This window comes from Erythranthe guttata, chromosome 11 (assembly GCF_056151865.1).
Source record: "Erythranthe guttata isolate IM_541 chromosome 11, IM_541, whole genome shotgun sequence".
NCBI classification, from domain to species: Eukaryota; Viridiplantae; Streptophyta; class Magnoliopsida; order Lamiales; family Phrymaceae; genus Erythranthe; species Erythranthe guttata.
Window position 1 is genome coordinate 7,316,168 of NC_142543.1, and position 18,172 is coordinate 7,334,339.

The 18,172-nt window shown below is 30.4% G+C and overlaps 1 protein-coding gene across 1 annotated transcript; it reads left to right on the forward strand.

Annotated features, from left to right (window-relative positions):
- Window positions 1-12,101: 12,101 nt before the first annotated feature.
- On the forward strand, window positions 12,102-13,391 carry LOC105958655 (uncharacterized). The gene has a single exon (XM_012982670.1). The coding sequence runs from the start codon at window positions 12,102-12,104 to the stop codon at window positions 13,389-13,391; it is 1,290 nt and encodes a 429-aa protein (XP_012838124.1).
- Window positions 13,392-18,172: the final 4,781 nt, after the last annotated feature.

Here is an 18,172-nt window from a genome sequence, read left to right on the forward strand (position 1 = left end):
TGTTTGGCTTGTTATTTAAATTTATGTTCCGTATATAATATTAAATTATAATTATAATAGCAGGATAAGAAATCTATCAAATGCATTTATAAATGTCCCAATAACAGATTTTAGAGGATATATACCTGTGTCTAGAAAACCATATATTGGGACACATATAAGTGACTTGAAAAGATAAATTTATAGGGGCATATAACAAATGCCCCAAAGGCTATTGCGACACACAACTACGCGACATATATTTTATTTGCCCCTAAAAGTATAAATGTCCCAAAATAGTATATATTGGGACATTTTTTTGTGTCTAGAAAGATGATATTTGTTGTAGTGTTAACATTTAGTATGGCTAAATGTTTGAATTTATTGTGTGGTTATAAAATTATAAAACATTTTAAAACTTTTTTAAATTATTATTTGTGGTTAGAAATCTATAAAACATTTCTAAACTTTAAGTTTATTTGTGAAGTATGGTAAAATATTTTAGTGAAGACAATTTTGTTGATTGTTTCATTTGACGTGACAATGAACAAAAGCTAAGACCAAACTCTTTTGCATGTTAGGATTATAATTAACATTAGCATTAGTATTAACATTCACATTAGCATTAACATTAGCATACTAGTATTAGTATTAACATTAATATTGGTATTACTATTAGTATTAGCATTAATATTAGTATTAGTATCAGTATATTAGTGTTATTATTAGCATTACTATATTAGTATTAGTATTAGTATAAGTATATATATATTAGTATTAGAATTTGCATGAATATATAAACATTACTGTTACTATTAGTATTAGTATTAACATTAGTACTAGTAGATTAGTATATTTAGTATCAGTATTAAGGTTAGTATTAGTATTAGCATAACATATTAGTATTAATATATTAGTATTAGCATTAGTATATTAGTATTAGTATATTAGTATAAATATTAATATTAGTATTGGTATTAGGATTAGTATTAGTATTTTCATTATTTATTAAATTAATATTAATATTAGTATATTAGTATTATTATTAGTATTAGTATAGTATTTGTATTAGTATAGTATTAGTATAGTATTATGTTAGTATTAATATTAGTATTAATCTTATTATTAGTATTAGTATTAGTGTTAGTGTTAGTATTAGTATTAGTCTTAGCATTAGTATTAGCATGAATATTAGTATTGGTATTAGTCTTAGTATAAGTTGTTGGAATTATTTCAATAATTATGTGGGCTCACATATGTGACGTAAATGTGTATGGCTATCTTAAAGAAAGTCCAAATTAATTGTGATCTAATAAAGGTTATTGGGTTGGACTTATGGGTATTAAACTATAATTATGGGCCTAATGTGTAGAGACAATTAGGGCTTAGTTGTGATTTATTGATGGGGCTGAATCACAATTATAATATAACTGGACTCTACAGTTATATAAAGGGTCGTGGTCCCCAAAGAAACGCAACCATTCCGTCTCTTCTAAAATCCATCGTTAGAGAGAAAAATAAGGAACTGCGGATTCTTTGGAAGACCTGTCCCAAATCCAGTGGAGATTCAAAGATTCGATTCCATGATGTAAGGTACGCTTCCGTGTTTATGTTTCTGTTTAATTCTCGTTGATTCAAGCATGTGGTTCTTGGGAATTCGTATGTATGTACGATAAATTTTCTAACATAAGTAATAATATAAGTAACAATATTAGTAATAATATTAGTATTAGTTTTAATATTAGTATTAGTATTAGTATTAGTATTAGTATTAGTATTAGTATTAGTATTAGTATTAGTATTAGTATTAGTATTAGTATTAGTATTATTATTAGTATTAGTATTAGTATTAGTATTAGTATTAGTATTTGTATAAGTATTAGTATTAGTATTAGTATTAGTATTAGTATTAGTATTAGTATTAACATTAGTACTAGTATTAGTATTAGTATTTGTATTAGTATTAGTATTTTTATTAGTACTAGTATTTTTATTAGTACTAGTATTAGTATTAGTATTTTTATTAGTATTTTTTTTGATTTTTTTTTTCTGCGCTGGTAACCGACGTTGACGTTTTTTAGTAGTTTTTTTCCTAAAATTTCTATCCGTTATTTTAAGCTCGGCGCTAAACGTTGACCATAATTGTACTGTCATTAGGACCGGCATTTGAGCCGGGCCTGCTCGAAGCCCGATGGCTCGGCCCGATTTTATTTGAGCTGAGCTCGAAAAATTGTCAGCCGAGCCGAGTTTGAGCATTTTTATTAAACCCGATTAAACTATGAGCCGAGTTTGAGCTTAACATGGCTCAACCCGAATAAAGCCCGACTTAGTATATATCTATATATCTATAATATATATATATATATATATATATATATATATATATATATATATATATATATATATATATATATATATATATATACACACACACACGCGAATTGATGTAAACAAGTTAACAACTAGTAGTAATTAATTCATAAATTTAATCAAATCGAATCTCGAGAATCTGAAAAGTCTTTTAATGTAAAAAATATTAACCTTTTCTTCATTCATATAAATATAAAACCTAGTATATGCAAAACTCTAACGTTAACAGTATGTTGCAAAATTTAAGTTGAGTTTTCTCTTGTCATCAATGGAGGTAATCTTAATTTCTCACTGTTTTTTTACTTTCAATGATTATTCTAGATATAAGTTTTATCTTAATTTATTATTGTTTTCGACTCGCAATGAGTATTTTTAACTTATCATAGTATAAGGTTTTTTTTTTTAACATGTTCGGTTACAAAGTTGTAAAATATGTAATTTATATATTGCCCGATAAAAGCACGATATAAACCCGAAGCCCGAAAAAATAAGTGAGCCGAGTTTGAGCCTATAAGCACGAGGCCCGATGGTATATGAGTTTGAGCCGATCCAAGCTCGGCTCACATGGCCCGATTGCCAGCCCTAACTGTCATTAACGGTTAATTATACTGTCACTGACAGTACATTAACATAATTATACTGTCGTTGACAGTACATAATGTAATTGTATTGTCGTTGACAGTACATTTATGTAATTGTACTGTCGTTGACAGTACATTTAGGGCATCTTTGGTTGGGTGGTTTGGATAGATAGCTATGGATGGGATATAGTATACTGGGACTAAATTGTTGATTCACAATGAGTAATCCATTATTTGGTTGGAGTTATGGGGAAGAAACTAATAATACCTGCACTAACAATATCATGTTTTGTTTGGGTGATAACACTGTTTTATATGGGTTTTTGAGGTAAATTACTGGTTTGCCCTTATAATATTTTTTTTAATCAATCGATTATCTTTCCTTATTGACCAATACTTCTCCCTCTTCTTCATTATGTGGGTACAGTTTTCTGCAGAAGAAACCCCTAAATTCCCCTAAAAAAAATTTTCTCCCCTGAAACTAGATTATTGTGAGCGGGTGTATGTTCATATCTCGTAATGAGCTACAACAACATTAATTCTCGAAAGAATTCGAGTAACAAAACCGCTGAAGAATTCGGTTCATATGGGATGCAGCACGATGTCAGTGACTACGGCAATCAGCTACGCTTACAAACTTCTTGGACTTCTGCCAACCCAGGTCACCGTTTTCTTTCTTGCGCAGAGCGGATATGCATCCAAACCCCAATTCATTTCATTCTTGTTCTTGTTTCTTGGCTATTAGTGCGTTCACTATTTTTCGATTTTGGTATAGATTTTAAATTAAACCCATATTCAATTGTAATTCAGAAAACTATTAAATAAAACTATTTTTAAAGGAAGATTCGTACCAGTTCATATACACTAGAAACTATATGTAAAATTCTCATTGTTCATAATACATGTTGAGCAAACCAACAAAAAATACCACAATATAATAATAAAAAAAGAAAATTAAAATCCTCAGATTGAATTCAATAATAAAGACCCGAGTTCGGACAGAGATGTAAGAAAACATTACTTTCAAAGTGCAACATTCACTGTTCGTTCAATCATGAAATAAGCAAAAATTTACACAGGACTATCAACATTAAATTAAAACAAAAAAATGGACAATTAAATTAAAACAAGAGATGAAACAAGAGAGCAAGAGTGTTTGGTTGGTTACCTTGACATCTTGAGAATGGAGGACAAAGTCTTTGTTTTTCAGCCATCTTTGACGAAGCTGGGCGATGGTGAACAAATTAATTTGTAGGACAAATCAATTTGTTAAGCAAAATGAAACCCATATTCATTTGCAATCCTGAAAACTATAAAAGACCTTCAAAGTTTGACTTTAGCACCAGAAGGAAGAAAAGAACAGAAGAATGGAACGAAATTGAAAGGTATGATTTTTACCTGGAAAAAAAAAACTAGGGCACAAGATATGAATGGGGAAGATGAAGATTATTCAGTATTTATATCTATTAATTTCGTAATTGTGGTTTTTTTGATAGATATTTTCGATATTTCACATGGCTTACAATATGGGATTGAATATGTGATAATTAGTCAAGCCAATTTTGGCTTGACTAACAATAATTCGATTGGGGGATTAAATCTGTGGGCCCAACTATCAAGGATGGTAAATCAACCAAACCAAACGTTGTACAAATTGGTACAACCCGTCCCATCCCTTGTAATACCCCCAACCAAAGATGCCCTTAGAGTCAGCGACAATATTATTATTTTTTTGGCTTTTAATTTTATTTTGTTTGATTTGTTGACAAGTCAACATAATTATATTACTGTCGTTGACAGTAAAATAACTGTAAACATAATAATATTACTGTCAAGTGTCAACCACATCAATATTATTATTTTTTTGGGTTTTTTGTTTTGTTTGAGTTGTTGACGGAGTAACGTATTAATATTGTTGTCTACTATTGTAATATTATTGTAAACACAATATTATTACTGTGGTTGACGGTAATATTATTGTTGTTACAGTAGTATTACTGTCAACCACATCAATATTAATTTTTTTGGCTTTTTATTATGTTTACATTTGTTGAACGGTCAACATATTATTATTATTCTATTACTCATTGTGTTAATATTATTGTGCTAGAGATTAATATAGCAATATTACCGTGTTAAACTGTTGTATAGTTAATATTGTTGTGGTCAAGGTTGTAAAAAGCGGTAATCGGGTCAAGGGCGGTTAGGGACCGACTCACGATTAATCGGTGCAGCGGTGATTAATCGGAAATAAATCGGTTTTTAAAATTTAATATAATATATTTCTACATGTTACTTATAAATACTCAAACATATATAAAAAGATATTTAAACATAATTATATCTCTATCATGTATATATCCTAATAACATAATAAAATTTTAATAATAAGAAGATCATAATACATAGATATCCTTGTAAAATATAAATAAAAGGCAATTTTTTTTGAATTTACATTTATTCTTGAACATTCATGGCATACATCATTAGTTCTTTAACAATAACAGTTAACATAAAAAAATAAAGCATAAACTCATTTTTTATATTAAAATCTCAACTTTTATTTTGAATTTAAAAAAAAGACCGATTTTTGACACCGAAGTTTGACCCGCCTTAAAGGTTTGACCGTTTGACCGCCTCAGACCGCTTCTGACCACCTCGGACCGCCTCAACCCGCCTCCAACCGCCTCAAACCGGCTCACAGGCAAAAAACCGATTTTTCAAACATTTACACTAAAATCGTAAAGGTATTGGATCACCTCCGCCTAGGAGACCGATTAATCGGCCGCCTCGGCCGATTTTTAGAACACTGGTTGTGGTTGATAGTAATAAAGTTTATATTACTGTCAACCACAACAATATTGCTGTTTAAATGGTGGCAAACAGATGTTAAAGAAAAAAAATCAGAAAAAAATAAATAAATAAAAAATCGAAAAAGTCAACGCCGGAGACCGGTGGAAAAATCAGGAAGGAAAAAAAGATTCGAAAAAGTCAAAGCTGGAAACCGGTGTAAAAATCAGAAAGAAAAAAAAAGTCAACGTCGGAGACTGGTGGTCAACGGCGGCGACGGACGAAATTGTACTCAAAATTGTGTTTTGGGTCAAAATTGAATAATTTGTGAAAATTTGGGTCAAATTAAGGTTAAATTAAATTAAAGAATGAAATTGTAGAATATTAAAATGTGAGGGGCTGTTTTAATATTATTTCGTGAACATATAATCATTAAATTATATTAAAAAAAATCATTAAATTAGTATTACTATTAGTTATTGGGCGAATATTAATATCTTTTAGTAATAGAGCTTTTAGCAAGCGTACCCCTGTCTTATGTTTAATTGCCGAAAAATTCCTATATAAAAATAATTAGTATTTACCCTCCCTATATTACTAAGTCAAAGGCACTAGCCCCACTATCACCAAATCGTGTGATGCACGCGACGTTAGTGCGGTTTGTTGTTGTTATTTTGACCTGAAAAGTCAGAAATATCCCTTAAATTTAAGAAGAAAAAATATAATAAAAAGTAAAAACCCATCATCATCTTTGGCCCTCATCAACGACATCGCCAAAATTAGCGCTGATTTTTTCGAAAAAAAAAGCAAGAACAACAAATTTGTTCCTACCTTTTTTTTTTATTTTGTTTAGTTTCTAATTTTATGGCCGAAAAGGGGACTAACAAGTTATATAGTCAAATTAGGATTTTGGAATGAGAATTTTGGTTTGAGAGGTTGGGCAATTCCAGATCTGAGACGTTGCATTTCTTTATTATTATTTTTATTTAATTTATTTATTATTATTTTTTTGTATTTTGATTGTTATGAAATGAAGATGGAAATAATCATAACATAAAATAATTAGTATTGGAGTTTAAGATTTATTTATATTGCGTTTTGGATTGTTTTATTTTTAAATTTATTTATAAGTTCCTAAAAATCCAATAAAATTAAAATTAAAATTAAATTTATTCAAAAATATAAAGTAAATATAAATATTACAAATATACAAATTATAATAATTTAAGTAGAGTTATTTTTTATATACAAAATGAAGATATGTATATATATATATATAATGTTGTAAAATTAGTTTTTTTTTTCTTTTATTACATAATACAAATTGGCTTTTGTACGTATTTTTACTTTATTTCTTTTTAGGGGTACTCTATCCATTCAGTGCAGTCAGGCCCGGTTCTGAGGGAAGACGACCAAGGCGGTCACCTAGGGTCCCCGATTTTTTACGAATTTTAGGGGCCCCCAATTCTAAAAAAACAGTGCTTATATATTAATATTTGTTGATAATATATATTTAAGGGCCCTTATTAAAAGAAATTATAACCATATAAATAATTTACACTTATTTTTTAAATATTCTGTAAATATAAATTAAGAATTCAAATCAATTTTTTTCATAGTAAAAGATTAATCTTTCTTTTTGTTTATGTTACTTTTTTTTCAAGTAGTACTAGTAGTCATAACCATGGTTGTCAAATCGTAAATCGAATTGAAAATCGTTTTATCAAAAATGTGAATCGTAAATCGTAAGATTTAAAAAAATATATTAATATTAATATATCCATAACATACTATTTTTCAGCAGAAATCATGTTGCATATAATAAAAATCCATGTCATTTGTTTCTTTAAACATGGACTTTTCAACACAACAAAACCACAAAAAGTGTAATACAAAAATAGTATTGCTAATGTCATTAATCACTTGTTCGTCTTTTTCTTTTTCCAGGAATTTCACCAACATCATCTTCAACAAAATTTCCATCATCCTCATAATCTTCTTTCGTTTTTTGACTTTCCAGATAATTTAAAAAATAATTTCGAATTTCTTCAGAACATTTTGTACATAGTTCAACATTTTTTCTAGTTCCTGCTAAATGATCTTACTCGCATGTTTCCTTCATCAATCTTTTGGTAATGTTTCCATCCTGGATCACTGCTCTTGCTTTTCTTCCCCTTTGATTTCCCCATAAGAAATCTGCAAAATAATGATAATATACAAAATTTAAATATATATATTTAGAAGAATGTGCAAAGTGTAAAATAATTAATTACCTGTGTAACTTGGTTGAAGACCAATGCAAGAAGAAGCCCTAGGCCTATCCTAGCAGCTTTGACGGGCAGATGGTGAGAGTGGGATGATTTTTCTTCCTTGAATTTTGCTGAGAGAAGAGAGAATCAAGGAGAATGGCAAAAGACAACTTTTGTGGTTGGAAAGTGGGTCTTCTAGAAATCGCTTCATAATTTAATAATATATAATATATTAAAAATATAAAGCAAATCTGAGCAAATCGCACGATTTGGGCGATTTACCAACGATTTAAACGATTTGGTTACGATTTTTTTAATTTTTCGATTTATTCACCGATTTGAATCGAGTTGAGTCTGAATCGAATCGAATCGGACGATTCAAATCGTGAATCGTTCGATTTTAACAACCATGGTCATAACTATATTATTTGAAATGCTAACATATATTAATTTTGCCTATTTATTTGTTTCTTAGATGTTTTAAATCTTTATAGTTTTGTTTCATCTTAATATATTGTCCCATAAAATATAGTATGTACTTATTTTTATTTTAATGTAAATGTTAGTTAATAGTTTTAAGCAAATTCTAAATTTTACTATGAATCAAATATACTATGGGTGAGGGGCATACCAAAATTAAAAAAAAGTAGTTTTCGATAATATTTTATAAATATAATATTTTTGCCCCCATTATTGTTTTGTTTAATTAGTTCACACTCTTTTATAAATTTATTAGGTTTATTTTATGTTTAATAAAAAATATTATATTTAAAACCCTATAGATATTTTTACTAAAATTTGGCATTTTTTCACGATTACCTCTAGATAAAATCGGGGGCGATGCCCCGAACCCCCAACATTATAACCTACCCCGCCATATTATTTCCGGAAAAAAAAAAAACCGTTGCCCCAACTAGGGGGCCCCATTTCAACAATGTCTACGAAGTTCGCCTTGGACCCCCGAAATCCTAGGAACGGGCCTGAGTGCAGTCAACGAGCTCTTTTTGGATAGGGTTCGGTGGGCTAACTAAAGTCTATCATAGGGTGTATATACTAATTGTTTTAAGGGCGAATGGCAAAAATGCCCATCACATGGGACTTAAATGCATTTTGGTCCATAAAAAAAATAGTCTCTTAATTAAATCCATCCTCATGTCTTTAGTCTAAAATACCCTCCATAATATAATTCTTATCAATTCCACCCATTATGCTCTAACTTCCTTAATATGACACATTGACCCCGGATTTAAACAAATATATCACATTAACCCCCAAGTTTTCTTTTTTTCAGAAAATAATTTTTTTTCTGAAATGTTTTTTTTTTCGGCCAGATTCCGGCGTTGACCGTCGGAAACCGGTCGGAAACCACCATTCTCCGGCGTTGACTTTTTTTTTTTTTTTGCAAACATTTTTTTTCCTGAATTTTTTTTTCCGGCAGGTCAACCACCGTTGACCGCCGGTCTCCGGCGTTGACTTTTTTTTTTTTTTTTTGAATTTGTTTTCTTAGAAAACAATATTTTATTTAATATTACTATATTGACTACTAAATTACTGTCTCAGACAGTAATATTACTGTTTGGGACAGTAATATTATGAATATTATTTTCCCGAACGGTAATATTATTGTCTAAGACAGTTAAATTACTGTTGGAGACAGTAATTTAGCAGCCATGGCAGTAATATTAATTAAAATAATTTTTTTAAAGAAAAAAATTAAAAAAAAAAAAGTCAATTAACAGTTAAGTTACTGTCACGGACAGTTAAATAACTGCTAGAGACAGTAATTTAGCAACGAATATATTAATATTAATTAAAAATATTTTTTTAAGAATAAAAAAAGTCAATTAACAGTTAAATTACTATCTCCGACAGTTAAATAACAGCTAGAGACAGTAATTTAGCAACGAATACAGTAATATTAATTAAAATATTTAAAAAAAAATCAATTAACAGTTAAATTACTGTCTCCGACAGTTAAATAACTGCTGGAGACAGTAATTGAGTAGCAAAGACAATAATATTAATTAAAATATTTTTGAAGAAAAAAAAAATCAATTTACAGTTATATTACTGTCTCCGACAGTTAAATAACTGTCGGAGACAGTAATTTAGCAGCCATGACGGTAATATTAATTAAAATATTTTTTTTAAGAAAAAAAATTTATATAAAAAAAAAAAAAAAAAGTCAACGTCGGTCAACGGCGACGACCGGCGGTCTCCGGTGGTGGCGGGTCAAAATTGGGGTCAAATTTGAAATTAGGGTTAAAATTGGTTAATAGATGAAATTGGGCTAAATTGGGGTGTAAAACATGAAAATTGGAGTTGAAATGGGTTTTAATGAATTTGGGGTAATTTTGGTATATTTAAAGGGATTTTCCTTATTTGCAAATAAGTTTGAATGGGCTGAATTTATTTGAAAGACAAAAAAGTTGGATGTCCCTCTTTTAATTAAGTGGCCTTCTCATGGGCCTATTTGCCATTTGCCCTTGTTTTAATACATGGACTTTTACAGCAATTAGACATTTCATGGGGGTCGTATGCAATTAACTCTTCAGTAATATCATTAAGGGATTTTTGTGCATAAGTCCCTAACCAACCATCATTATTATTATATGTTTAGGGGTTATATCTCTTTCGCCAATAAGCTCATCCCTTTAATATTTATTATAAATAAAGGAAAAATTCATGTATATGACAAAATTTACCCCAACCCTTTATACCAAATTCTTAATTGTAACCCCAATTTAATCAATTTTGACTACAAAAATCCAATTTTGACTATCTTTTTTTCAAAAATTGTTTTTTTGGTCTGTTTTTCCGCCGCGGATTCCGGCGTTGAATTTTTTTAGTGGTTTTTTTTTAAGTCTGCCGCTAAACGTTGACCGTAATTATGCTGTCATTAACTGTAATTATACTGTCACTGACAATAAATTAACGTAATTATACTATCACTGACAGTAAATTAACGTAATTATACTATCACTGACAGTACATTAACCGTACTGCCGTTGACAATATATTTATGTAATTGTACTTCCGTTAAAAGTACTATTAGAGTCAACATCAATATTTTTTATTTTTTTTTGTTTGATGTGTTGACAAGTCGGCATAATTATATTACTGTCATTGACCGTAAAATAACTGTAAACACAGTAATATTAATGTCAACTACATCAATATTATTATTTTTTTGGGTTTTTTTTGTTTTGTTTGAGTTATTCACGGAGTAACGTAATAATATTACTATCTATTATTGTAATATTATTGTAAACACAATAATATTATTGTTGTTGACGGTAATATTACTGTTGTTATAGTAATATTACTGTCACACAAAGTAATATTAATTATTTTGCCTTTTTTTTTATGTTTACATTTGTTGAACGATCAACATATTAATATTACTCTATTACACTAGAATAATGATTTTTGTTGTGTTAATATTAGTGTGCTAGAGATTAATATAGCAATATTACTGTATTATCATGTAGTATAATTAATTTTACTGTGTCTAACAATAATATAGTTAATATTACTGTCAACCTCAACAAGTGAACGCCGGAGACCAGCGGAAAAATCAGGAAGAGGAAAAAAAATAAAAAATAAAAAAATAAAAAAAGTCAACGTCGGAGACCGGCGGTCAACAGCGGTGACGGACGAAATTGTCCATAAAAATGTGTTTTTGGTCAAAATTGAATAATTAGTGAAATTTAGAGTCAAATTGAGGTTAGATTAAATTAGATGATGAAATTGGAGCATATTAAAATATAAGGAGTTATTTTAGTCTTTTACAAACCTCTGGACCATGTATGAATTTTTTTTTAAAAATTTATTGTTTGGACCCCTTTAAGAATAAGTACTTATTGATGGACTTATTTGTAAATTGCAATCATTAAATTAGTCAAATTTGGGGCTGGTTTGCATTTCATTCCTACCGCACAACATGAAGATTTGCTGAGTAAAAAAATGTGTAAAAGGAATTGTTTGTGACTCCAAAAAAAAAAAAAGAGTTGTTGGGCCCTGAAAAATCTAGGGCACGGATTGTGCATTAAATACTGCACACTTAATAACCAGTACAATTATAAAACCTAAGTAGGACAGACGAGGAAGAAGATCGGCCGAGAGGTAAAAGATGAGTTCCGTGCTCCGATTGATATCAAGAAAAGTAACATGCAAATCACTAAATCATGTGGCATCAATTGGATTTCTGAACCGGTTCAGCACTAAGGCCGACCAACTCATATCTCCAAAAATATCACCACCATGGCTGATGCTACCACCATCCACGGAAAGTTATAACTTCTATAGCCTTGCGCAGAATAAAGTTGTAAGTTTGAGCAAAGTAGAAGAATCCCATTATGATGATTATTCAGTGGCCTTGGGATCCTCCCATGGCTGGCTAGTTTTGCTTAACAAACGAAACTGCGATTTGCTTCTCTCGAACCCCGTTTCTAATCGTCATATAAAGCTTCCTCCAATCCACATCCTGCCCATTCCCAAATCAGACTTGAGACGATGCTTGGGTTGCGTCTCCAAGGTTATCATCAATTGCTCTCCGGATGATCTAAACTGCCGCGCGGTGATGATCTTCGGCCCGTCGAATAGACTGGCTTTCTGCGTGCCCGGTCACAACACCTCCGGTTGGACCCCAATCGGTGCTACTACATACAAAGACGAAGAGGGACGTAATATCGCAAGGGAATACGAGGACGTTGTTTACTCCACCACGAAACATTTGTTCTTCGGCGTCACTAAATCCGGCGATTTTGAGGCTTGGGATCTCCGCGACCCTCTCGCGCCAAAAATGACTCTCCTTAACAAGGAAGGAAACAATCGTGTGTACGAGAGGAGTTACGTGTGTAAATCGGACAAAGAGCTGCACCTCAAAATGATGTGCGAGCCGCTACAACATCTAGTCATGGCCCCCACACCGAATAACTCTGGTGGCGGCGGCGAAGAACAAGTCCTCCTTGGTTTGAATCGTTATGTAATGATACAAGTAAGGCCCGACGGTTCGTATGTCGACGACCACGAACCACGTGATAACGGAATTAAATATCCCTACATGACTATTGCTTTTGACGTTCACAAATACGACGTGGACGCTGATTCGGTTACGTACATGGACGGTTCATTGGACGGTCTTTCACTATTTGTCGGTGGCAACCATTCTTTTGCCTTGCCGGCGGCCGGTGACTACCCGGAACTGAAGCCGAACTCCATATACTTTACAGATTCACTCGGACTTCAATATTTCAATACAGATACTAAAGAGCCATACGGTGGCCATGATATTGGCATCTACGATTATCGAGACGCGACGATCTCGCCTTGCTATTATCCGTGCGACGTCAAGTCTCTCGAAAAGATTACACCACCACCTATCTGGTTCACTCCAGCTGCTGCTAACAATATTAATTAAGTAATTAATTAATTAGCGCTAGTAACAATATTAACTAGCTTACTCCATTTCCTTTTTTTTGCTTACTTATATAAGTTCCTCCTCTTAGGTTTTTTTATGTTGGTTTTATGTTTATTATATTAATATAACTACTCTTTTGTTTATTACCTGTTACTTGTATCTTTTTCTGTTGTATTATTTATTTACACTTTTGGTTTTTATCACTTGTCAAAAAGAGATCAAAGGATTGGCACCATCTGAATAACTCGGTTGAATAGGATCTAACTGGGAATTAAACCCGAGTGGATTAGAAACTCTTGATTGCTTTACTTCTGCAAAATTAATATTGGAATTAATGAAGGTTTCCCTTATTCATTGTGCTAATTTTTCATTCAATTATGTCTCTCCACTTAATCAAACATTTTTTCCATATACAAACACATAAAAGAGTTTTTTTGAGCTTTCTACTTAATTTGTATTGCAAGTGATGAAACTTCCTCTAGCTTTAATTTCCGGGGCCTAAACCGAAGTAATAAAATGAGGCATTTTCTCCGTTTCCTATATCATATAGTATAAAGTTAATTATATTTACATAGAAAACCTTTGTTCTAGAAGTTAATATATTAATTAGGCGTTCACTGTTTTTAGTGTTTTTTTTTTTTTTTCCTTTTTTACGTCCGCCGCTAAACGTTGACCGTAATTGTGCTGTCACTGACAGTAAATTAACGTAATTATACTATCAATGACGGTTAATTAACGTAATTGTACTGCCGTTGACAATACATTTATGTAATTATTCTGCCGTCGACAGTAAATTAACGTAATATTATTATTTTTTGTTATTTTGTTTGATTTGTTGACAAGTCAACGTAATTATATTATTGTCGTTGATAGTAAAATAACTGTAAACACAATAATATTACTGTCAACAACATCAATATTATTATTATTTTGGGTTTTTTGTTTTATTTGAGTTATTCACGGTGTAACGTAATAATATTACTGTCTATGATTGTAATATTACTGTAAACACAATAATATTACTGTGGTTGACAGTAATATTATTGTTGTTATAGTAATATTGCTGTCAACCACATCAATATTATTATTTTGTTTCGATTTTTTTGTTTGTTTGAGTTATTCACGAAGTAACGTAATAATGTTACTGTCTATTATTGTAATATTACTGTTGTTATAGTAATATTACTGTCATTCACAGTAATATTAATTCTTTTAGCTTTTTATTATGTTTACATTTGTTGAACGGTCAACATAGTAATATTACTCTATTAACAATAATAATGGGTTTTGTTGTGTTAATATTACTGTGCTAGAGATTAATATAGTAATATTACTGTGTTAAACTGTAGTTTAGTTAATTTTACTGTGTTTAACAGTAATATCGTTAATATTACTGTCAATCACAGCAATATTGCTGTTTAAACGAAAAAAAAAGTGTTATAGAAAGAAAAAAAGAAACGAAAAAGTCAACCGGCGTTGACTGCCGGAGACCGGTGGTTGAAAAATCAGGAGAAAAAAAAAAAGAAAAAAAAAAGTCAACGTCGGAGACCGGCGTTGACCGCCGGTCATGGCCGGAAACCGGCGAAAAAACCCGGAAGAAAAAATAAATCGAAAAGTCAACGCCGGAATCCAGCGGCAAAAAAAATTGAAAAAAAAAGTTTTGGGTCAAAATTGAATAATTTGTGAAATTTGAGGTCAAATTGAGGTTAAATTAAATTTAGGATGAAATTGGAGCATATTAAAGTATGAGGTGCTATTTTAGTCTTTTACAAAAATTTGGACCATGGGTGGACTTATTTGTAAAGAAGTTTTTTGTCTGGATCTCTTTATGAATAAGTATCCATTAATGGGCGTATTTGTAATGACCCCTATTAATTAAACTAACATATTTCAAGTTCCTCTTCCTATATTTTTTGGGGGAATTTGAGATACTCCTCAAACAAGTTTCATTTAGAGCTCGTTTTGCTAACATTATATTAAACATCTGATAAACTCATACGTCTGATAAGCCGTTTTAAGAGCTGGTAAGATGTTGCGTCTTATTTTTATAATTAGTTTTAGAAGTGTTTAGATAATGAGCTTATAAGCTATTTATACTCGTTAGTAGATCTTAAATAAAAATGTTTTAAGAGCTGGCAAGATGTTACGTCTTATTTTTATAATTAATTTTACAAGTATTTGGATAATGAGCTTATAAGCTATTTATACACATTAGAAAATCTTAAATACAAATGTGGAGTAGAGGTAGTTTTTTTATGAAAAACTTAAATATTCTCCAAGAGCTTATATTTAAATATTTTAAGATCTTATTTAATTTGTTTAACTTGAACAAAGTGTTAAGTTAGCCGGCTAAATGTTCTAATTAGCCGACTAGAAATTTTAGTTAGTCGACTAATTTTATTTGTTATAAATTGATTAAGGCGTTGTTTGATTGGAGAAATTAACCATGATTAACTAGATAATTAAATTTTGTTTAATATTTGATAAACACAATAGTTTTATAGGTCGATTGAAAATATTACATTTTTTTAAGGCATAATATTATCTTATTTTGTCTTTTAAATTTTTTTATTGGACACCAAACAAAATCTTATGATTATAAATTTCGGCATTTCTACCAATTTCACACTAACAATAGTATGAAAAACGGTACACTAAAAATTGAATCGCATTGTTTAACATCACTTAGTGGGTGTTTGGCTAAGTTTATAAGATGTTAAAAGGAGCTTATAAGATGTTTTAGAGCTTATAAGCTCTTCCAAAGTGTTTGGTAATTTTTTTTAAAAAGATCTTATTTTTTTTTTAAAATAAGTTGTTGGAGAGCAAATAAGATCTTTTTAAAAGAGTACCTCTACCCCACATTTTTATTTAAGATCTTATAATGAGTAAAAATAGGAAATAAACTAATTATCCAAACACTCTAAAAATTAATCCTAAAAATAAGATGTAATAGCTTATCAGCTCTTAAAACATCTTATTAGACGTAGGAGCTTATCAGCTGTTTCAAATAAGCTTAGCCAAACACCCTCTTAGTTAACTCATCTGAAGCATATATTTCCTCATTCAAGCCCTAGACTGAATCTCATTGTTTAACATCATCAAAACCCCATCGACATTGCATGAGAATAGGTGTTAGTTACAAGAATAGCTTGCACGTGCATTTTAGGAGCACATACTTCATACTTTTAGTGCCCACTTTTTGTTTTGCCATTAGTAATAAACCTCTCAAACCACTAAAGTGGTGTTTGCAGAAGCTTTTATAAATACACTGTGAGCTTTTTTTTTGCTTATAATCCATTTTTAAGCGTTTGCAAAATGAATTTTTGCTTTTGCTTTTCTTAAAATAAACAACTTTGAGCTATAATTTGTTAAGCACCAATGACCATGCCTTTTGTATTTAAGTTTATTTTTCAGTCAATTTGCAAACACCCCAACTAATTTAACTCACAATCCATAACTTTTGCTTTTAAATAAGATTTTGCAAACACCACCTAAAAAAAGCACTAGATTTATCTCTAAAATCCTTCATTTGTGAGATCTCTCTAGCATTTTTTTATTCCAAAATTATCCCTCACCTACAAAAATCTGCCTATTGCATCAGTACTTATGTGATCTGCATTTATAAATTTCTGATTGCATTTAACAATTTCTATTTTTTTTTCTTTTATGTATTAATTATTTTAATTTTTAATTATTTTTTTCGATAAGTTTACTACGTTAAATATGATCATATTTGACTAAGCAGTCATGTTCTTTCTTTATTTTACAACTTTTTACATTTTCAACTTGAAATAGTAATTCGAAAAACTCAATCAACACCTACACACAAAAAAAAAAAAAAAGAAAATCACAATATGAATCTTGCTAGTACACGTCTAACTTGCAGCGAGGGGCGAGTCCACCCAAGGGCTAGGGTGGACTCAAGCCCCCCCTCAATTAATTTTTTTTCTCTAATATATATATATATATATATATATATATATATATATATATATATATATATATATATATATATATAATATTTTTATATATTCTTCAACTAAAACAATCATTAACATCAAGAAAAAAACAATAGATCTTACACTATATATCACTACATATAACTATGTATGAGTATGACTATATATGAGACTATATATGACTACATGAATACGAGACTACATCAAAGAATTTTGACGATGAAAAGTGCATTAGTTGTTGCCGTTGTTGCATGCCCATTAAAGTTGCTGCTGCCAATTGTCATGAACTCCACCTTCAAAACACAAGTAACATTCACTACATTATAATCAACAAAGAGAGCATAAATCATCTAACCGAAAAAAATAAAAAATAATAATCACAACCTCAAAAAACATAAACCAATTCAATAACAAGCAATAACGACTAATGAACTCACAAAGTTGATATTGCGACCTTGTGGAATATCTTGTGAATTGAAACCATTATCGTTACATATGACTATGTATGTCCAGTTGGCAGACTCTAGAAAATTAAGCACAATTACTTCCTTGCACCTTCATTCGTATTAGCCCTTTTTTTTTTGTTGGAAAACTCAACTTTAAGATCTTTCTAACCATATATGGCATGAAAATTAACTCCATGTCAATCACAGAAAATTAATTTTCAAAGTTGACCCTTCAAAATCTTCTTCTAGAAAATTAAGCATAACTTCTTCCTCAAATCTTCATTTGACCATTTTCTAGTTGGAAACTAAACTTCAAGATCTTTGTCAATTTAAATTCCAAACTTCACCCTATTGTTGCATCGAATTCGTGCGAACA

Coding starts and splice junctions, on each gene's coding strand:
- LOC105958655 (XM_012982670.1), top strand. CDS start 12,102: ATGAGTTCCGTGCTCCGATTGATATCAAGAAAAGTAACATGCAAATCA.